The sequence below is a fragment of the Denticeps clupeoides genome, unplaced genomic scaffold (genome assembly GCF_900700375.1).
Source record: "Denticeps clupeoides unplaced genomic scaffold, fDenClu1.1, whole genome shotgun sequence".
NCBI lineage: Eukaryota > Metazoa > Chordata > Actinopteri > Clupeiformes > Denticipitidae > Denticeps > Denticeps clupeoides.
In genome coordinates, this window is record NW_021630058.1 from 580,345 (window position 1) to 602,388 (window position 22,044).

General features: G+C 49.7%; 3 protein-coding genes across 4 annotated transcripts; 1 reads left to right on the forward strand and 2 right to left on the reverse strand.

Annotated features, from left to right (window-relative positions):
• Nucleotides 1–1,248: 1,248 nt before the first annotated feature.
• LOC114781735 (HRAS-like suppressor 3) lies at nt 1,249–2,379 on the reverse strand. Its single transcript, XM_028968110.1, has 4 exons — nt 2,192–2,379; nt 1,998–2,097; nt 1,669–1,922; nt 1,249–1,498 (listed from the first exon to the last, which is right to left on the reverse strand). Exons 1-4 carry the CDS (start codon nt 2,219–2,221, stop codon nt 1,328–1,330), a joined length of 555 nt encoding a protein of 184 aa, XP_028823943.1. The 5' UTR covers nt 2,222–2,379; the 3' UTR covers nt 1,249–1,327.
• Nucleotides 2,380–3,680: 1,301 nt separating this feature from the next.
• LOC114781713 (transmembrane protein 178B-like) lies at nt 3,681–8,961 on the forward strand. The gene is made up of 4 exons (XM_028968084.1): nt 3,681–4,337; nt 6,984–7,097; nt 7,263–7,400; nt 7,471–8,961. Exons 1-4 carry the CDS (start codon nt 4,001–4,003, stop codon nt 7,728–7,730), a joined length of 849 nt encoding a protein of 282 aa, XP_028823917.1. The 5' UTR covers nt 3,681–4,000; the 3' UTR covers nt 7,731–8,961.
• Nucleotides 8,962–11,688: 2,727 nt separating this feature from the next.
• On the reverse strand, nt 11,689–22,044 carry LOC114781718 (growth arrest-specific protein 2-like). Of its 2 annotated transcripts, XM_028968090.1 has the most exons (9): nt 21,871–22,044; nt 21,711–21,799; nt 20,090–20,251; nt 19,366–19,481; nt 18,545–18,686; nt 16,215–16,278; nt 15,649–15,979; nt 14,885–14,992; nt 11,689–12,216 (listed from the first exon to the last, which is right to left on the reverse strand). In XM_028968090.1, the coding sequence occupies exons 3-9, from the start codon at nt 20,235–20,237 to the stop codon at nt 12,001–12,003; spliced, it is 1,125 nt and encodes a 374-aa protein (XP_028823923.1). In that variant the 5' UTR covers nt 20,238–20,251; nt 21,711–21,799; nt 21,871–22,044; the 3' UTR covers nt 11,689–12,000. The 2 variants fall into 2 exon arrangements, with proteins under 2 accessions (XP_028823923.1, XP_028823924.1); XM_028968091.1 differs by lacking the exon at nt 20,090–20,251.

Genomic DNA, 22,044 nt, shown 5'->3' on the forward strand with positions numbered 1-22,044 from the left:
CCTGGTCCCTGTCTTCACTCCGTTGTGCCTTCTTGTTAAACGGTGACAGAGTGCTGGTATTTGTCATTAAAACTTGTCTCTCGTTCACAACTTCTTCCCTTTGGCCCTTTTTGCCCTTGTTGGGTTGCTCTGTTGAAAGAGGGACCAACATTTACACCATGTACCAGAGCGTCTTACCGACGGTAGTGGACCTGGGACTTCCGGTGTTCTTTCCACCGTACCGACCCCTTTCAATATCGCCTGTTACTGAACTGATCCATAGATCTTTTTTATACCGTAGTTGGCTAATATACCGCATGGTGCGGTCGGTGCATGGCGTATTACACCATGCGGTACCGGTACGGCGGAAACCGTCTCTAGACATGAACATCATGTAAAATCTTTTATTTTGTTCAAAATGCCCTGAAAAATATTCTGGTTCATGATGACTCGTCTGTACCTTTAAATTACAGACAAACGTCCCAAAAAAGGACCATGCGATCACGCTCAGGTCACCAGAACGTCGCATGGTGTTGAAAATATGAATGAATGAGTGAAGACAGACGTGGAAATGCAGCGTTTGGGACTTGATCAGATTTCTTTCTGTCTTGTTCATGCAGCTTTCACTTATGTCTACATAAACCCGAATCCACGCCAAACACGGTACATTTGACCAGCAGACTGTAGGTGGCGGTGAAGACGGTTCTGACGTACTTGGTCATTTGCAGGGCAGCTCTTTAACAATCATATTCAGACAGTCAGATGATCCTCAAAATGTAAAGAAGTAGCTGCTGCTGATCTGCAGGAGCTTTACCGGTTCCTTCCTCTCGTGTAACGCTGATATGCAACTGGAACCTCACCTCACCGCACCCAGACCTACTCTGTTATGGAGAGATATTTATCATCTGCTCCACTACGTCTTTTAAATTGGCCCTCGGGGACAAATGACGTTCTTTCAATTTAATTTAATTGAAAAAACATGACTGATATGATAATGAAATAGTGCAAGTAACGTGACTGTGAGACACAGCAGCACAGCACACGGTGAAATGTGTCCTCTGTATTTAACTAGCACCCTTGGTGAGCAGTGGGCACCATGACAGGCGCCCGGGGAGCAGCGTGTGGGGACGGGTCCTTCATCAAGGGGACCTCAGTGGCACCTCGGCGGACGGGGATTCGAACCCGCAACCTTCTGATTACGAGTCCGCTTCCTTAACCCCCACTGGCCCATCACTCTGATCTAATGATGAAATACTCCATCTACATCAATTTTAGAGAAAATAACTATATTTATTAATAATTGTCCATAAACAATATGTTTTTTTTAAACATGTATCTTACATCATAACTATAATAATGAATCATTTTTCATGTGAGCAGCGTCTGGCTCAGCCTCCTCTCTCACTTCTCCTTTCTTCTCCAGCGTTTCCTGTTTCTCAGGTTTAGTGGCCCGATACAGCAGGACGGCGACCCCGGCCGACCCCGCCGCCCCGACCGCGGTCCAGAACAGAGACCGGACCTGTCGGGGTGGAGAACACACGTCAGAACGTCGTGAACAGGAGGGGGCGGAGCTCTCTGCTCAGAGCTCAACGTCACTGTGACTAAAGTGAAATATGAGGACCTCCTTCAAAGCTGAGCTGACGAGGTCAGAGGTCACTTTAATGATTGATTGGGGAAGCCCTGGTCTACCTGGCGGGACTCCTCCTTCCCGTAGCGGAGGAGGGTGACGAAGTGCTCGCAGTTCTCCAGCAGCAGGTGGTAGTCATAGTCCCTGCCGACCCAGTCTGCAGCGTCCTTCAGGATGTCCTGCGTTCCTCGTGGCTGGTACTTCCTGTCCAGCGCGTTGTTCACCTCGCACCGGTCGCTGCTCACGACCATCTCCAGCTTCTCCCGCTTCACCACGACCTTGCCTCCAGGTGAGAAGGTGCCGTCCAGCTTCCCTGCTGGAAACGGGCCGAGAGAGATTATTAATATTACCTAAATAAAAGTGAACAAATTCATGGATTCTCTTGACAGACCTGATGACGTGACATGAACAACGTCCCCGTCCCCGACATAAAGGGCCCAGTGACAGTAGAGGCCGCGGTGAATCTCCATCATGTCACCAGGAACCAGCTCCTGGACAGAAGGACCAGAGAAATTACCTTCAGAAGACCTCATCCTCCAGCAGTCCTTCATCTCCAACACTGAAAGGAGGTTTGATGGAACAGACCTGAAGGTCTTTGCTGGTTTGGCTCCCCATCGTCCAGAGTGTCAGCGAGGTCACCAGCAGGCAGCAGAGTGAACTTCAGACGTTCCTTCAAGACTCGTACAATAATGAAGGAACACGAGTGACGAACAGAAAGTAAAACAGATAGTAAAACAGGCAAATCAGCGGAATTCCGGATCGTACCGCCGCTGGTGGGAAACAGGAACTGGTGGACCATCATGTGTCAGGAGTCCAGCTGGTTACGGCCAACTTCACCGCAGTATTTCATCACGAGGTGCCGTGTTGCTTCATACAGGAGACCTGGTTCAGATTCAGAAAATTCTCCAGGGGGGACTGTCCCTGTAACTACTGACTGTAACCCTGAGTGTTCCCAGGGGGGACTGTATCTGTAACTACTGACTGTAACCCTGAGTGTCTCCAGGGGGGGACTGTCCCAGTAACTACTGACTGTAACCCTGAGTGTTCCCAGGGGGGGACTGTCCCTGTAACTACTGATTGTAACCCTGAGTGTGTCCAGGGGGGGACTGTCCCTGTAACTACTGATTGTAACCCTGAGTGTCACCAGTGGGGGACTGTCCCTGTAAATACTGATTGTAACCCTGAGTGTCTCCAGGGGGGGACTGTCCCTGTAACTACTGACTGTAACCCTGAGTGTCCCCAGGGGGGACTGTATCTGTAACTACTGACTGTAACCCTGAGTGTCTCCAGGGGGGACTGTCCCTGTAACTACTGACTGTAACCCTGAATGTTCCCAGGGGGGACTGTATCTGTAACTACTGACTGTAACCCTGAGTGTCTCCAGGGGGGACTGTATTTGTAACTACTGACTGTAACCCTGAGTGTCTCCAGGCGGGGACTGTCCCTGTAACTACTGAGTGTAACCCTGAGTGTCCCCAGGGGGGGACTGTCCCTGTAACTACTGACTGTAACCCTGAGTGTCCCCAGGGGGGACTGTATCTGTAACTACTGACTGTAACCCTGAGTGTCTCCAGGGGGGGACTGTCCCAGTAACTACTGACTGTAACCCTGAGTGTTCCCAGGGGGGACTGTATCTGTAACTACTGACTGTAACCCTGAGTGTCTCCAGGGGGGGACTGTCCCTGTAACTACTGGATAAGGGTGTCTGGTAAATACTGTAAATGTAAATGTATTTGTTATTATATTGTGAAATCTTATGTGAAAAATACAATATTGCGTAACTGAGCGTTTATGAATTTATTTTCTGCTGAATTATAATATAATGTGTATAGAAAAATGAAACATCAGTCACACCTTTGATGAGATGAGACCAGATTGGGTTCCCGCTGTTGACCTTTGCTGACCTTGAGTTATTTATAATCTTCCTTATTAGTTACTGAAGAATTATAACGATCACTATAATTATTACTAAATAATTAGGTGTAATTGAATGTTGATGGCAAGTCTAAAGACTAGAAAGTTCTTTATTTCAACGCCGGTGGTTTGCTGTAGATACAGGGGGAAGATGAAGTGTGTCCTTCTGTTCAGATGCTGCCGTCCCGTCGCGTTTCATTGGTGTCCCTCATAAACCAGGACGTCGCCAAGCAGGGAACCAATCAGCGCGCAGGACTGGTGATGAACGGACCGCTCCTCGGATGCTCCTCCGGTTCTACAGACGCGACGCTGGAGATGTCGGGATGCTGATGCGGGGGTTGTGAGAAGATCTCGGGATGCTGACGCGGGAGTTCTGAGAAGATCTCGGGATGCTGATGCGGGGGTTCTGAGAAGATCTCGGGATGCTGACGCGGGGGTTCTGAGAAGATCTCGGGATGCTGATGCTGGGCTTGTGAGAAGATGGCCGCCATGCGGCTGCTGACCGGCGGCGGGCTTCTTCTGGCCCTGTGCGCCCTGGCGCTCCTCATCATGGCGATCAGCACCGACTCCTGGTACGAGACGGACGCGCGGCGCCACCGTGAGCGCTGCAAGAACTACGCCAACAAGCGCAGCGACCCGGGATTCATCTACATCTCCAACCACAACCTGCCGCTGCGACAGAAGCGACACTTGGTGGCCGCCGCCACGGCCATGGAGTCGCACTGCAGCCGCCAGTTCAACTCCACCATGTCCGGGCTGTGGAGGAGATGCCTGAGGACAGGCTTCGACCTGGACACCGAGGAGCTGGTTTCTAAAGGTGAGGATGTGTGTGGACCTCCAGGAACGTGCGAGGTGAAGACCTGACAAGTGGTGCTGAGGTCCTGCTGCTCTTCTGCTGACCAACTGTGGTGATAGTAGTGACAGGGACAGTCCTGCTGGAGACATTCTGTCTTAACTGTCCTGCTCAGGTCCTGCTGCTCTTCCCAGGGTAGCCTAGTGGGTAAGACACTCGCCTGTGAACCAGAAGACCCGGGTTCAAACCCCACTTACTACTAGAGTGTCCCTGAGCAGGACACTTAACCCTGAGTGGGACTGTCCCTGTAACTACTGACTGTAAGACGCTCTGGATAAGGACGTCTGATAAATGCAGTAAATGTAAATGTACCAACTCTGCGTCACATTTACACCCTTACAGCCAGTAGTGACAGGGACAGTCCTCCTATGTCTTAACTGTCCTGGCTCAGGTCCTGCTGCTCTTCTGCTGACCAACTCTGCGTCAGTTGGGACAGGGACAGTCCCCCTGGAGACACTCAGGGTTAAAAGGACTGAGTGTGAGTTACCGAGCGCTGGTCGATATCCAGTCTTTAAGGGACTAATGGACATTTTGTTTTTCATCTGCTAATATATCAGCTTGGTGATCAGTATGTCATGCGATGGCTTGATCTTTCCCCGCTGTATGATCAATAATTCGAAATCGAATTATTGTAATCTACAATAATTTTACCACTTCCTTTTTTTGAAGTTATTGCATTATAGTACAACAGGGTGCAGGTCTCTGTTTACATCTGGCTGTGAGGACATTGTCTGTCATGCCTTCATGGCCAATTAATGTACGAGGACCCAGGCACACACACACACACACACACACACACACACACACACACTCCACCAACACATACCTGTGGGCCTCGTGAACCGATGCACACACAACACTCTCACGCACTAATAATACCGGATCTATTATTGGCCCACAAACTACACATCCCATCATGCAGTGCGACTGTTTCATTACATTCGCTGGAAATGAGTTTCTATCATTTCAGTCGTGTTGAGCTCCATCAGCAAACACAACTTCTGGTCTATAGTACCTATCTTTTCCGTACGATTCGCTGCTGGTAAATTGGTTAAAGGTTTTCACATGTTGTAAATAAATAAGTGAAGTGAAAGTGATGTGATTGTCATTGTGAGACACAGCAGCACAGCGCACGGAGACACGGTGTGATGTGTCCTCTGTATTTAACCATCACCCTGAGTGAGCAGTGAGCACCATGACAGGCGCCCGGGGAGCAGTGTGTGGGGACGGGACCTTCATCAAGGGGACCTCAGTGGCACCTTGGGGAGTCGGGACATGAACCGGCAACCTTCTGATTACTAGTTCTCCTGGTTTACTGGCGGTCACTAGTTCTCTCCCGGACAGCAACTGGTTCTCCAGGTTCCTGGCCAGTCACTAGTTCTCCTGGTTTACTGGTTGATCACTAGTTCTCTCCCGGCTGGTAACTAGATCTCCAGGTTCCTGGCTAGTCACTAGTTCTCCTGGTTTACAGGCTGGTCACTAGTTCTTTCCCGGCTGGTAACTAGATCTCCAGGTTCCCAGCCGGTCACTAGTTCTCCAGGTTCCTGACCTGACTCTAGTTCTCCTGCTTTACTGGCTGGTCGCTAGTTTTCCAGGTTCCTGACCTGACTCTAGTTCTCCTGGTTTACTGGCTGGTCGCTAGTTTTCCAGGTCCCTGACCTGACTCTAGTTCTCCAGGTTCCTGGCCAGTCACTAGTTCTCCTGGTTTACAGGCTGGTCACTAGTTCTTTACCGGCTGGTAACTAGATCTCCAGGTTCCCAGCCGGTCACTAGTTCTCCAGGTTCCTGACCTGACTCTAGTTCTCCTGGTTTACTGGCCAGTCACTAGTTCTCCTGGTTTACTGGCTGGTCACTAGTTCTCCAGGTTCCTGGCCAGTCACTAGTTCTCCTGGTTTACTGGCTGGTCACTAGTTCTCTCCCGGCTGGTAACTAGATCTCCAGGTTCCCGGCTGGTCACTAGTTTTCCAGGTTCCTGACCTGACTCTAGTTCTCCTGGTTTACTGGCTGGTCGCTAGTTTTCCAGGTCCCTGACCTGACTCTAGTTCTCCAGGTTCCTGGCCAGTCACTGGTTCTCCTGGTTTACTGGCTGGTCACTAGTTCTCTCCCGGCTGGTAACTAGATCTCCAGGTTCCCGGCTGGTCACTAGTTTTCCAGGTTCCTGACCTGACTCTAGTTCTCCTGGTTAACTGGCTGGTCGCTAGTTTTCCAGATTCCCAACAGGTAACCAGGAGAACTAGTGACAGGCCGGGAATTCCTGAGGAAGATCAGGAAGATTCTTCCATGAGACCAAGATGAAGGTGCGAATGTTCCCGGCCTCTCCTGGTTCAGAGCTACCTTTCCCACGACATGAAACACACACACACACACACACACTCTATGGTGTAAGTGTGTGTGCAGGAACACTCTGTTCTGATTCTTAATGGAACAGTTTACCATGTAAATTTCCCATTTGTAGGACTAATAAAGGATCATCTTATCTCATCTTATCTTCTGAATGATTCGTTTTTAGCATGTTGAGTTTATAACAGCAGCTTCAGGTCACTTATTAGCTCTTAAATAATCATGAACACGCCTGTAATGAGCATGGGAGACGCGTTCTCTTCTCTGCAGGGTTGGTCCAGCGCTGTACTCCAGTAAAATATCACTACACCTCGTCCAGCCTCCCCCGGAACCTGCCCATCAACATCACCAAGACCATCCGTCAGGACGAGTGGCACGCGCTGCGTAAGTCCCGTCTCCTCTTCTGGACCATCAGCACATGCTGATGTCGCCATCTGCTGGTCAGAGGCAGTGAGAACATCCATCCTCCACATGTAGAAGAGAAGAATAATCACAGGCATGATGCAGCTGCCACATGTTGACCGTACGATGGATCTTCTGTCTCCACAGACCTGCGCAGGATGACCGCTGGGTTCGTGGGAATGGCCGTGTCCATCATCCTGTTCGGGTGGCTTGTGGGGGTCCTGGGGTGCTGCAGACAGCACGACCTCATGCAGTACGTCGCTGGACTCCTCTTCCTCATGGGAGGTGTGTGTGTGTGTGTGTGTGTTTTGTATTGTTGTGGTAGTCCCAGTTAGATCCTGAGATCTGCTTCCAGGCACCTGCTGCATCATCTCGCTGTGTACGTGTGTGGCGGGGATCAACTTCGAGTTGTCCCGGTACCCGCGCTACCTGTACGGTCTCCCTGAGGACATCAGCCACGGCTACGGATGGTCCATGTTCTGCGCGTGGGGCGGCCTGGGCCTGACGCTGCTGGCCGGTTTCCTCTGTACGCTCGCCCCGTCCCTCAGCGCCCCGTCCAGCTCCTCGCCGTCCACCACAGTCCACAAGGCCCGACAAGAGAACGGGACCGTCTGACCCCGCCCGGACGCCCAGCACCTCGCCGTCCACCTACTGTCCACAAGGTCCAGCAGGAGAACGGGACGTCTGACCCCGCCCGGACACCCAGCAACTCGCCGTCCACCACAGTCCACAAGGTCCAGCAGGAGAACGGGACATCTGACCCCGCCCTGATACCCAGCATCTCACACTCCACCTACTGTCCACAAGGTCCAGAAGGAGAACGGGACGTCTGACCCCGCCCTGACACCCAGCATCTCACACTCCACCTACTGTCCACAAGGTCCAGCAGGAGAACGGGACGTCTGACCCCGCCCTGATCACAAACAAACAAAAAAAACTACTGACTTCATTGCACAATGTAAAGGTCGGACCTTCTGGTTCGGCTACAGACCCCTGACTGTCTCACTGTCTCCGACAGGATTCATCCAACATGTGGTGCTCCCTTTTAAACTGTCTCTCACCTGCAGAGCGTCCAGCTTTGAGTTTTTGGACGTATCGATTATTGTCTTTTGGTGGAGAGAAAAGCACAAAACGACGAGAAGATTTTAACACTGCAGATGTTCTTCTGTCTTTCCGAGCAGCGGATTCGCTCACTGTTAAAGCCACGCCCCTTCCAACGTTCAACACTTGTTGAACACTGACGTCATGTGACCAAACCAAAATAATAAATGTGCTGCCATTTCACTTTTGATGATTTACTGCATCTTCACTTCTCTGCATGGTTCAGTTACAGCAGGGTGATGTGGTGGTCCAAGTGTGGAAGGAATGTAGATCTTATGGAAGAATGGAGCCTGTCTCTTCATAATAGAAGACCAGAGACTGGAGAACGTGTGTTGAGGAGCTCTGAAGCTGTTCGTTATGATGGTTTTAGCCCTCTGTGGTCGAGAATCTGCAACCTTTTTCATGACATTGATATTACTTTTAGATGATGGAATTGTATTTACTGAAGGCCCAGAAGCCCAGGATGGAGGAGGACCATCTCTAGATGATCCTGAAAGGACCCACAGTTTCCAGAGACAGGAAATGAAGGAGTACTGCATGCGTCCAGCAGAAGCTGGTTGTGTTGTGCTGAAGTTTCTTCTCAAGCATCTGACTTTTTTTTATAATCCGCCGGGGGGTTTGGAAATCTTTATATATCTTTTCTTGCATGACTTCATAACTTTGAACTGTTGTTGTACTACTGTGTTGAAAGACATTTTTTTATCTAATTTATTTTGCTGGAATAAAATGTAATTAATCTGATTAAGAACTGAACTCCTGTCTTGGGTAAATCTTGAATATTAAAATCTACTCCAACACCTTCTGACACCTTCCAGCAACTTGTACGCAGAAGATTTTTCATGGGTGCTTGTGAAAAAGTGAGAACCTCATATTGTTCTTTTATGAATAAAAGCCCAGCGCCATTTCAGAAAACAGTGACTTTTATTGGAATTCAGTTCTGTCAAAATCTCATTAAGCCAAACGTTGATGTTCAAACATCGAAGATCAATATTCAGCTGGAACCGTGTGTCTGTTACATCAAGGCGATTTGTCCTGATATTGAAGATGGGGACTCAGATCATGTGGAACGTCGTTTAATTTCAGTGTATTTAATAATCTGAAGGTTTTACAGAGATTTGAAACACGGGTTTATTATCATAACCCAGACATTCAAAGTTCGGTTTATATATGTTATATCGAACAGTCCATCAGGCTTAATTTAAATATTCATACAATGCACCACATTTTAATTACGGGACCTCATATTTTAAACGTAACAGCAGTCAGTTCTTGTCGGGGGAGGATGGCCACTGTCTTCCTGGCAGAGACATCAGAGGACAATTCTGATTGGTCTGTTGCAACTTTTTGGGAGAGAAATGCCGAGTATAGAAGAGTTTTCTATTGTGGGCTGCGGTCTCTTCTCTTCCTCCTCCATCGGGGGTCTGGGGTCCCCCCCCCCCAGGTTCTGGGCCTTTTCTCGCCCCCCCCTGTCTCCTCAGGGCCAAGCTGGTTCCTGCCTTTTCTCTCTCTTCAACAACAACATTTATTTCTTATAATCACATACAGCACAGACCGTACAGTCGACCCTTCTGTCCACAAGGAGGAAAATTCACTAATAAATGCAACACCGTTCACAGATTCATCTCTCCACTCCAAAATAAACCTGATTCACAAATGTCAGTGCGGCTACAGTTATTCTCAGTGTTTAAATCTAAACTGAAAACCCGTCTGTTTCCTCTGGTCTTCTGTTCCCAGACACAGCGTCAATTATAAAGTCCACTTTATCACACAGTCCCCCTGTTAGACACAGACAGTGTTAAATTCACTCTAGTTAGGCTGTCCTAGTTAGGGTACCGGGCCACTGTAGCACCAATACACCACCATAACCACATATTTCAGTATCGGTCGTACGATGCCACCGCCTGCCGCGGCACTGAATCAGGCACCCAGACCACCTCCAGACCCCAGTGAAGAGTCCAGCAGATAAGTCCTGCTTCCTGACAACTGCATAACAAGGACATACCATGAAACAAACCAGAGGGTCACCACAGCCACAGCCACCGTTACAACTACAGCTTCAGGGATCTTCAAGTGGACCAGTAGCATCATTATGGACACGTATTTTTCTCTTATTGGACAATCACCGACCCTGCACTGACACCATTTGCAGGCCCACTCCACCCTGGAAGGGGGGTCCCTCTCTGTATCACAAATGGCAGGTAGCCAATCAATGGTGTCCAAAGTTTATAGCCAATCACACCAACTCTGATTTAACGGTGACAACGTTGCGCTACTTTCGCACACAAGTTTAATAAAACGAAGTGTGTTTCTGCTGAATTTAAATAAAAGTTTCCCCGTTCGCTCGTGTCCAGGTGTGTGGTGACCCTCTGACCCGCTGGTTCCTCGTTTAGCAGTTGTCAGGAAGCAGGATTTATCTGCTGGTCTCTTCACTGGAGTCTGGAGGTGGTCTGGGTGCCTGATTCCGACTGGTCCTGAAATACGTGGTATATTGGGGCTACAGTGGCCCGGTACCCTAACTAGGACAGCCTGACTAGGGGGAATTTAACTCTGTCTGTGTCTAACAGGGGGACTGAGGTTGAAGTTGAAATTAAAGTTGAGACCTATTGTCATGTTGGTTATATACGTGCTAGACGGTACATAGTGAACCGAAATAACGTTTCTCCGGAACCTGGTGCTACATGTAACATTTGAACGATCAGACAACGTTCTAAACTGACATAAAGTACACGTGTGCGACACCGACAAACTGGCCTATATGAAGTGCAATCGACTAATTGACTCCGTGTCTGGGATTTTAACAGAAGGAGAAAAGCACAAAAAACAACAAGAAGATTTTAAAAAAGAGGATTTTTGCAGATGTTCTTCTGTCTTTCCGAGCAGCGGATTCGCTCACTGTTAAAGCCACGCCCCTTCCAACGTTCAACACTTGTTTCTGACGTCATGTGACCAAACCAAAATAATAAATGTGCTGCCATTTCACTTTTGATGATTTACTGCATCTTCACTTCTCTGCATGGTTCAGTTACAGCAGGGTGATGTGGTGGTCCAAGTGTGAAAGGAATGTAGATCTTATGGAAGAATGGAGCCTGTCTCTTCAGAGTAGAAGACCAGAGACTGGAGAACGTGTGTTGAGGAGCTCTGAAGCTGTTCGTTATGATGGTTTTAGCCCTCTGTGGTCGAGAATCTGCAACCTTTTTCATGACATTGATTTTACTTTTAGATGATGGAATTGTATTTACTGAAGGCCCAGAAGCCCAGGATGGAGGAGGACCATCTCTAGATGATCCTGAAAGGACCCACAGTTTCCAGAGACAGGAAATGAAGGAGCTCTGATGCTCTTGCAGGAGCTTCTTCTGGTTGGCGACCAGCCTGCAGCTTCTAAGCCCCATAAACATTAAACTGTGGTGCAGTGTGTGTTCCGACACCTTCCAGCAGCTTTTATTGGTCTTTTATGAAGAAAAGCCCAACACCATTTCAGAAATGAGTAACTTTTATTGGAATTCTCTAGACTGTAATAAAAGTACAGTATGGCCGTCACCGGGACTGTAGCGCCCCCTGGAGTAGAACGTGGAGAACAGGCCCATCTGCAGGCCTTGTTTCTGCTGTCAAGGCCCTGAAACAACAATGAAACGCCATGCGTCTGACTTCATGATTTCTGGGTGTCAGGATGTCAGCCCTGTGCAGTTCCTGCCATGGTCCGGGTTCCAGAAAGCAACGGCCACCATCACCACCACCACCACCACCTCCATGGCTTCTCTCTGATTGGCTGCCCACGCGTCCCTGTTTACTTCTTCAGTCGAACGCAGTGCGTCCCCACCATCAGGTAGCTGTCCGGAGACGCCTCCTTCATCTTCGGCGCATTGCTGCTGCTCTTGCAGGCCTGCCTGACCCCTGGACGGAGGGCAGGGGTCATCCGGCAGGGGTCGTGCTTCTGCAGGTAAGAGGACAGGGTCTCCCAGCCGCCTCCCACTCTCACCATGGCGTGTTTATCGTTCAGCATCTACACAGAGAGCAGACGGGGACGCCCAGTTCACCTCAGATAGCATTTTATTTAACGTGTGCTAAAATACCAAAATACGAATATTATTTTATTACATTTAAACAGAGCGAATATTGACCCTGTGGGTTTCATGTCCATGAAAATGTCCCCCCACCTTCTCCTCACAACATGCACCAAGATGAAATCCCCCCCAGAGAAGAAGGAGACGCTGTCAAAATCTCATTAAGCCAAATGAAATGCTGCCTCACGACTACAGCTGAGCACCACACACCAACACACAGACACACACATCTCTACAGCAATGAAAATGCAGACACACACACACATCTCTACAGCAATGAAAATTCACACACACACACACACACACAAATCTCTACAGCAATGAAAATGCACACAAACACACACACACACCAACACACACACACACTCACACACACACACACACACATCTCTACAGCAATGAAAATGCACACACACACACACACACACACACACATCTCTACAGCAATGAAAATGCACACACACACACACACACACACACATCTCTACAGAGATGAAAATGCACACACACACACACACACACACATCTCTACAGCGATGAAAATGCACACACACACACACATCTCTACAGCGATGGAAATGCACACACACACATCTCTAGAGTAATGAAAATGCACACACACACACTGTGTTTATGCAAAATAACTGCATAAGTACTCGCAATAAAACACGGGGCGACACGTGCAGACGCATCACATGACGTCACAGTTGTGCACACGCGCATCTTTTTTTGTAATAAAAGAAACACATTCCTCCTGCGAATCCAGCGCTGTCATGGCAACGGCTGCTGAATTAACCAAAAAGAGGGAATGAAGGATGGAAATGTTAATAAAAAAGCGTCTCCCCAGAGGACGGGTCCCAATTCCCCGCCTGCGAATTCCACGAGCCACGCCCCCCCCAGCCTCCCACCCCACTGCTTGTAAACCCTTCATTATAGAGCCATTAAACCGCTGCTGTACAAGGAGATTTATGCCCCTCCCCTGCCTCTAATAGGGAGAGTGACACTTGCCGGCCACGCCCACCGATTCCAATTACGGCGCGGCGCGTCCTGCCTCAGCTGCCCCGGGCGCAGATTAAAATGTCAGGGCTGATGGAGGGGTCACGTCTGACACCCCGAAACAAATAAAGCTGCAGGGGGGAGGGGCGGCACCGCCCACCCCGCAGCCCCGCCTCCGCATCAACATGTTGTACGGCCAAAGGAGCGCTCATTTCATCCAGCAGGGGGCAGACTGCCGCCACATTCCCAGCCGCCCACAGGGAATTCTGTTCGGACCTCCTTCAGAAGAAGGAATCGATGGTGTGAAGAACGAGGTGCCCACACATCAGCACAAAATACAGGAGACCTTCTTCTCCCGTCCCATCTCTGTCCCATCATGAGCGTCCTCGCACTTTATCTACACGAATAAACCTGCAGGATCCCGAGACTAATGATGGTAAAACCAGGGGAGGCGGGCTGAGCGAAGACCCTCAGGGCTTTTATTTCCCCCCACGAACGCAGGCCCGAGTCGCCCATTCATCCCACCGCCGCCGCTAATTAGTCCAGAAAAAGCCTCCTTTCTTCTCGGCCGCGTTGCCGAGACCTTCGAGGAGCCGGCTGAGAAGAAAAGGCGATAGGTCACCATAACGACTGCTGTTTAATAGGCCGTCCGCCGTAGTCACTCTGCTAATGACTTTACCGGGGAAATCAATTCCTGCCGGAGGAGCAGACTTCCACAAGCCCAGCACCCAACATCTCACGATGCTGTGGACGAAAAACAGAGGCTCTGGTACAGCAACAGAGCAGCCGCCCAAGGTCAGAGGTCAGCAGCAGGACCTGTCAAATCAAGTTACTCTGAATAATAAAAAGACACACTTTATTAGCTCTTTAATTCAGACGAAATAAACCAAATTACTGGTGCGCAGAATCTCCTCTTTAGATCTTCAGTTTCGAGTCTGGAACGTTTTAGAACATCTAGGAGAAACGGAGGAAACGAACGCTGTACTACACCTGCATGTCCGTCCAAAAACGAGGAAGTAGTGGATGTGACAGCTGTCAATCATGACTAGAGGCTCCTCCCCTTTAAAACTTTTTTCATAAAAATTATTACACACCAAGAAATCTTTCCTCAAGCCGATACGAAACGATATTTTAATTACGCACAAAAACAGACACGTTTTTTCTGAAGAATTTGTCGGCGGTGCAGGCTGGTTGGATTTATTACCGCGCCATTTTCTGAATGTATCTGTGAACAAGATGAAGACAGCTTTTTAGGAGGAACATGTGATCGGATCTCGACGTTCTCCGCAAGCTTTTCTTTGAAAGGTGTGAACCCAGTCCGCAGTTGCTAGGCAACCCACAGATCCCGGGAGACTTTGCCTGAAACAAGTGTTCTCGCTTCTGCTTTTCTGCTTTTAATTTGTAATATTTCTTTATCCACACGAACCTGGAGCAGCTCAAGGACGTTACGGTACGGAATTCCACAAAGAGCCACGTTCTCTGTCTCGCTGAACAGGATCACATGACATTTACAGCGCCTGGTTGCATCAGACACCGATCCTCCATCCTCGTACCATCCTGGTTGAGGCTGCATGGCATCTCTCTGGTTTCTGGGGTTAAAGGTTAACTCACCCGTACGTAGAGAACCTTGTCTCCGATGCGGTACCGGCCCTTCGGCTGCTTCTCCACGCAGAACCGCATGGTGCACCTGCAGGGCGGGTCCTCACTGATGTGTTTCACCTGTCAATCATCCAAAGATCAATATTCAGCTGGAACCGTGCGTCTGTTACATCAAGGCGATTTGTCCTGATATTGAAGATGGGGACTCAGATCATGTGGAACGTCGTTTAATTTCAGTGTATTTAAAAATCTGAAGGTTTTACAGAGGTTTGAAACACGGGTTTATTATCATAACCCAGACATTCAAAGTTCGGTTTATATATGTTATATCGAACAGTGCATCAGGCTTAATTTAAATATTCATACAATGCACCACATTTTAATTGCTAAACATCATTTGATAAACGTAACAGCACTCCTGTAGCTTCCAGACCATGACATTGTTGGTTGTTTTAGATGTATAATTTGGTATCGCAGAAACATAATTTTATTGAAGTTCTGCACAGTTCTGCCCCCCCTTATACATTCATAGTTATTGTGGACGTTGCTTGTAACAAGTGAGACAAGTTTTCATGGCTTTTTTATAACTTTATACTGAACTAGCCGGTGGTAAAACACGACAAGTACCACATACATGCCGGACTTGTTCTTATGGGGATAAAGAAACTTGTGTTATATGAGCATTTACATTTTTTCACAGAATATTAATGTTCACCTGACAAGTTTTTTTATTTTGATTGTGTGTGTGTTTGTGTGTGTGTATTGAACACACTCACAGTGTTGTCCAGCAGGGTCCCTGTGCTCTTCTTCCCAGAGGTGGGCAGTCGCCGGGCTGTGGGCGTGGCCAGTGGCAAAGACAATGGTGAAGGCGGAGTCTGAGCAGGTGGGGGTTCCGGTTGTAGATGCGCCAGAGGAGGTGGTGGTGGTGGAGGAGGAGGAGGTGATGGAGAACACAGAGGTGAGGACCACTCCAGGTTTGAAGGAGTAGATGGTGTGGGGGTCTCTGGTGGAGAAGATAGAGGGGAGAAGGGTGGAGTGATGGAGCCGCCCTCCTCCTTTTCAATCTCTCGGTCCAGCTTCACCAGGCCTGGTGGTTCCACGCCGTACCTGTGGGACACAAGTCCAATCTTACCAATCTTACCTGCATTCTTGCGTGGAACCATCAGATCAATAATTAGAAGCGAGTAAAATAAAGAAATGAAAATGAATGTTGGACAGTCCCCACCCTCCTGAAACGTTAACGCCGAGGGTTTCAGAAATAGCATCACATTCACACTGAGGGAACGTGTGAAGTTTTCTGACTTTGGACTGGAGGTGGGAACACTGGAGCATCTGGTTTTACCTGGAGGCGATTCTCCCCAGCTGAAGAAGGCACAGACACACCTCCCACGGCTGCCGCTGCAGAACTGGAGATGAGGAGAAGATGCTGGTGAGAAATAGGTCCGTAACCAATGTCACCGTCACACAATCCTGCTCACATGAGGCGCTAGGCAGCGGTGGCCTAGTGGTTAAGGAAGTGGACCAGTAATCAGAAGGTTGCCAAGATGCCACTGAGGTGCCGCTGAGCAAAGCACCGTCCCCACACGCTGCTCCCCGGGCGCCTGTCATGGTGCCCACTGTCACCAAGGGGGATGGTTAAATACAGAGGACACATTTCACTGTGTCACCGTGTGCTGTGCTGCTGTGTATCACAATAACAATCACTTCACTTTATTACTTTCATCTGCCAGGTTTTCTTCTCTCCACCTTATTCCTGCAGACACTTCTGCAGTGTCATGGTTTTAGGGCTCTTGCCAGTACTTCTGACCTCCAGAGAGGCAGCGAAAGTGAAGCACTGCAGCACAGCACACGGTGACACGGTGACACGTGTCCTGAGATGTACATTTACATTTCCAGCATTTATCAGACGCCCTTATCCAGAGCGCCTTACAATCAGTAGTTACAGGGACAGTCTCCCTGGAGCAACTTAGGGTTAAGTGTCTTGCTCAGGGACACGATGGTAGTAAGTGGGATTTGAACCTGGGTCTTCTGGTTCATAGGCGAGTGTGTTACCCGCTAGGCTACTACCACCCTAATGTTGTGTGACCCTTGGTGAGCAGTGTGTGGAGACGGGACCTTCATCAAGGGGACCTCAGTGGCACCTTGGCGGACCGGGATTCGAATATGCAATGACCAAAATGTAACCAATTTTTATTACTCTATATTAACACATACATTATTCATAAATGCATAATGTTGCGATTAATGTGAGATTTTATGTATATAAAACCTCTGAAGGTAAAATGAGTGGAGTTCCTGCTGACCGGCAGGATGGACACTGGCCACATTCAGCCGTGAGGAACGCTGCTCTTCTGCTGTTCCTCCGCCGCACACTCGCGACCTTTTAATTGACCCACGCAGAGGCCTTTTGTTTAACCGCCGGGCGGCATCAAGTGGACATGCGAGACTCATCCTGTTTACACGCAGCAGCAGCAGCAGCAGCAGCGGAGACGCCGTGTGAAGAAAAAAAAAATGATACACAGCAGCACAGCACATGGTGCACACAGTGAAATTTGTCCTCTGCATTTAACCCTTCACCCTGAGTGAGCAGTGGGCACCATGACACCATGACAGGCGCCCGGGGAGCAGTGTGTGGGGACGGTGCTTTGCTCAGTGGCACCTCGGCGGATCGGGATTCGAACCGGCAACCTTCTGATTACGGGGCCGCTTCCTTAAGCGCTAGGCCACCACTGATGTGGTCTGTTGAGATCTTCTCTTACTGAAGTGAAAGTGACGTGGTTGTCATTGTGAGACACTGCAGCGCAGCACACTGTGACACAGTGAAACGTGTCCTCTGTATTTAACCATCACCCTTGGTGAGCAGTGGGCACCATGACAGGCGCCCGGGGAGCAGTGTGTGGGGACGGGACCTTCATCAAGGGGACCTCAGTGGCACCTTGGCAGTTTTGGATTTGAACCGGCAACCATCTGATCACGGGTCCCGCTAGGCCACCAACATGTGGCTCCCGTCCTGGTAACCAGTCCTGGTAATGGCTGCACCTCGCGGTTCCTGGTGTTTTTTCACATCTTCTCTCCATGTTGTAAGCCTGGCCTGTAGAGTCCTGCACTGTAGCTCCTTTCATCCGTTCTCAGCGTTATCAGCCCCGGTATCTGTGGCTGGCCGGGGGACTCCGATCTGGAGCAGGAGAACAGAGGACTGACACCGATACGCTGAACTCACACAATGCTGACCCAGCAAGGGAGGAACACGCTGCTGATACGTATCAGGGCCAAGAATGTCCATTCAGGACCATGAAAGGGACACCCGAGAGCCTTCTCCACGATGATGTCATCTGCAAACAAGGGCGCCGTTCAACAGAGGAGTACCCATCTTCATCTCTTCACCTCCATCCATCATCAAACTTACAACCGAGTTGGTCCACAGAAGGTTGGAGAACAGCTTCGGGAGAACCGTCATCCAACCAGGTTCTCCTCTTCCCTCTACTGCTCCACACCACGTGGCCACAGACCAACAGACTTGACTCTGAGTGGACAATTAGCGACTGATTGTACGGTGCTCCAGATAAGGCCAACACGTCCATCTGGACACTCAGGTCCATGGATTTTCTGCATGTCCACTAATTGATGACGGGTGATAAGACGGACACGGGCACCCAGTCAGGAAACACTCACCCAGATCCTCCGACTCGAACAGATGCGCTTCATCCACGCCCACTTTGCGGCACCAGTACAGGAAGTTGGCGGCGTTGTCCCGGGCGAAGAAGGACCCGGAGGCGGCATCAGCACGGCACTGGATCACACGGCGGAGGAGGGGCTGGAGCAGCCAAGATGAAGAAAGGGGAGGGGCTTCAACTACATAAGTCCTTTATTTACCTTATAGAACACAACTGATACGCAGGAGTACGTAATAACACACGTCAGGTTATGTAATAAAATACGTAGAAGATTTGCATCTCCAACTCAGGAGCTTTTGCTGATCATCTTCTCTCCACCACCTTCAGTTAGATATAAACCTCACTGTATTTAGTGTGTATAGTGTGTGTAATGTGTGTATAGTGTGTGTGTGAGTGTATAGAGTGTGTGTATAGTGTGTGTGTGTGTGTGTGTGTGTGTGTATAGTGTGTGTATGTGTGTGTGTGTGTATATATAGTGTGTGTGTATGTGTGTGTGTGTCTGTATATAGAGTGTGTGACTGTGTGTGTGTATAGTGTGTGTGTGAGTGTATAGAGTGTGTGTGTGTTTATAGTGTGTGTATAGTGTGTGGTGTGTGTATAGTGTGTGTATGTGTGTGTGTGTGCATACTCTGTGTGTGTGTGTGTGTGTATGTGTGTGTGTATAGTGTGTGTGTGTGTGTGTATAGAGTGTGTGTATGTGTGTATAGTGTGTGTATAGTGTGTGTGTGTGTGTGTATATAGAGTGTGTGTATGTGTGTATAGTGTGTGTGTGTGTGTGTGTGTGTGTGTGTGTGTGTGTGTGTGTGTGTGTGAACGTACCTTGCTGCTGCCACTGCTGCCCACCATCATTCTCTCCTGCAGCTCCTCCGCCAGCTGACAGAGCAGGACGCCGGTGTCCAGTCTGTCCATCAAGTCCTCCGCCGAGAGCTCGGTGCCTGCAGGACGGGGCGGAGCAAGAGGTGGCCGTCTGAGCGACCTCTGACCTTTTATAAACTCTTTTAAAGCAGGAGTTGTGAATGTCAACTGTCTTCAAACCAGCTGAACCACAGCCAGCTCCCATGAGCCTCTCTGTGCGAGCACGCACACACACACTCACACACAAACAGACACACACACATACACGCACAAACACACACATATACACATCATCTGTTTTTATATGTGTGTGTATGTGAGTGTGTGTGTGTGTGTGTGTGTGTGTGTGAGTGTATGTGTATGTGTGCGTGTGTGTCTGTCTGTGTGTGTGTGTGTGTGTGTGTGAATGTAGGAATAATTTTTTTGTGGCTTCGGAGGAGGCAAAACCACAACAAAGAGCAAAACCCGGCGCGCGAGTGCAGACGGTGACTCTGGCGCCATTAGCAGCCGCCCCTCTGAGACGCAGCTCGCCGGTAATGAAGCTGAGGTCCCGCGGCAACTTTTATATAAAGCAGGAACGGGAGAGCAGGAGAGAAATCAGCTCGGTAAATCCGGGTCTTCAGCGCCATGGTGACGAGGCGGGAAGAATCCCCGCTCCCACCCGGCGACGGGGCCTCGCCCCCCTTACCCAGAATTCCGTTCAGCCAGATGGCGAGGTCCTCCTTCATGGGCAGCAGGCCGGCCTGGTGGCGGGTGGCCAGCCACTCGCTGTACAGCTGCAGGCAGGACAGGTCGGGGCGGGGCGGCGGCCGAGGGGGGCCGAGGGGGAGGCTCATGGTGCCCCGGTCAGCTGGAGGAGGAAGGAGCGGGAAACCTCAGATGATCAGAGCGCCACGTATGAAGGCCATGAGGAATGTTGTTGTTGAGTGCGGGCCAGCTCCTGACCAACAATGGACCTATTGAGGCCGGGTCTGGCCCGTCCCGCCCGTCCCGCACGTCCCGCACCGCGGTGCGAGACCCCGTTTAATGAGGTAGAAACCACCACTGCAGACCAGGACCCCCCCGTCCAGCCATCTACAGTCACAGTCGCTGTGGCTGCAGGTCCCGGCGAGAGACATTCTGGATGAAGGTTTGTGATGTTCCTGGGAGGACGGGCCTGCTAAATTACTGGCTCCGCCCCTGTGCAGTGATTGGCTGCAGTTGTCCTTTTAAGGAGTCACATTTTTCAGAGACCATTTTCCGTCGACCCGCAGCATCACAGCAGTCGCCCGTCTACGTCCCTAAACACGGCCGTCAGGTGACGGAGAAGACAACATGTGGAGCAGGGGCCACATACCTGGGAAGACAGGAAGACGGGGACGAAGCGAGGGGACGGAGGTAAAACTCCGACTTGCACGTGTGTGTTAAACGTTGCAAAAACGCACACTGAACAAATAATGCAAGAAGCCACAACTCTCTGTTCTCAGGGTCAAAGGTCAACTTCAACCAAAGCCAATGGAGCACTTTTGGTCGAATAACGTGAAACAGGACAAAGTGTGACCTCTGACCTCCCCCCACAGACACTCATTAACTACCCGAGGCTGACCAGACCCAGACTCCTCCTGCTCAGCGCCCAGCCATGGGAACGTAACCCCGAGTTCCCAACACACAGAGGTGCAACATTCAGACCCGTCCTGCTGGAGAACCCCCTGCCCCGCCCACCCACACACACATTCACAACCACACACGAATACGCACAGACATGTATACACACAAACACACACACACTATCTGAACAGGGGCTCTGTGTTCCGGTCTACACACGCCCACACACACATTCCTGCGGCCAATCAGAGGCCAGCATGCACTCGCACTCCGAGGACGGTACCTGCCTACGGGCCGCGCCTTAATAACTGTTATAATGTTTTTATGGCTGCACATTCTTCACCCGGTCGCCCTCTCATCACCGGATCCAACATTTACTCACACGCTACTACCTCCTTCTACCTCATATTCAGTGTATATACACACACACACACACACACCGTTCCTGCAGACAACAGGGATTCATCGTGAGCCTCACCCAGACTAAATAAACCGCGTGGGCTTTAACCGCAGAGCTTTATTACCCACAGAGCCGGCGAAAAGAAGAAGAACGGCTGCTTAAATAAACCACCATACGGGCTTCCATTCTGTCTTCTACTCTCATCACGCCACCCCACGCCATTCCACGCCATATTCATATTTATTCATTCTTTCATTTAACTATCACTTTACTTTCCGGGAGTTCAACTCAGACAGGACAGATTGAACAGACTGATGGTTTTTACCTTTTAGGAAGACAGACCGCTGCTACTGGAGAATCAGTGGACCTCTTCATCCATCCCGACCTTCAGACACAACTTCTCTGACCCCCACACTGCACCGTGAAGGAAACTTTTACATTCTTCAAAACCCCCTCACAGCACTGGTGTAACGTGCAGCACTTACCGCCACAGGTCTCTCTCTCTCTCTCTCTCTCTCTCTCCTGCTGCTCCAGGTCAACGTGTGGATTTTAATACCTTTATAATATGAGAATATTTTAATGTGAACCTGAGTTTCTCGCTGCTGGAGAAACTGAGCGGTTAGAAGACGGAGCTGAAAACTGGGAGGTAAAAAGTTCAC

Bases quoted from the DNA above. Each gene is read 5' to 3' on its own strand.
- LOC114781718 (XM_028968090.1), bottom strand. From the start codon at position 20,237: ATGAGCCTCCCCCTCGGCCCCCCTCGGCCGCCGCCCCGCCCCGACCTG. The intron at 18,687-19,365 runs GTACGTTCACAC...TGGCTGCTCCAG, and splicing joins GCAGCAGTGGCAGCAGCAAG to CCCCTCCTCCGCCGTGTGAT. The intron at 16,279-18,544 runs GTGAGTGTTTCC...CCTCATCTCCAG, and splicing joins GTTCGAGTCGGAGGATCTGG to TTCTGCAGCGGCAGCCGTGG.
- LOC114781735 (XM_028968110.1), bottom strand. From the start codon at position 2,221: ATGGGGAGCCAAACCAGCAAAGACCTTCAG. The intron at 2,098-2,191 runs GTCTGTTCCATC...CCTTCTGTCCAG, and splicing joins AAACCAGCAAAGACCTTCAG to GAGCTGGTTCCTGGTGACAT. The intron at 1,499-1,668 runs GTAGACCAGGGC...CCACCCCGACAG, and splicing joins GGAAGGAGGAGTCCCGCCAG to GTCCGGTCTCTGTTCTGGAC.
- LOC114781713 (XM_028968084.1), top strand. From the start codon at position 4,001: ATGGCCGCCATGCGGCTGCTGACCGGCGGCGGGCTTCTTCTGGCCCTG. The intron at 7,098-7,262 runs GTAAGTCCCGTC...CTGTCTCCACAG, and splicing joins GGACGAGTGGCACGCGCTGC to ACCTGCGCAGGATGACCGCT. The intron at 7,401-7,470 runs GTGTGTGTGTGT...ATCTGCTTCCAG, and splicing joins ACTCCTCTTCCTCATGGGAG to GCACCTGCTGCATCATCTCG.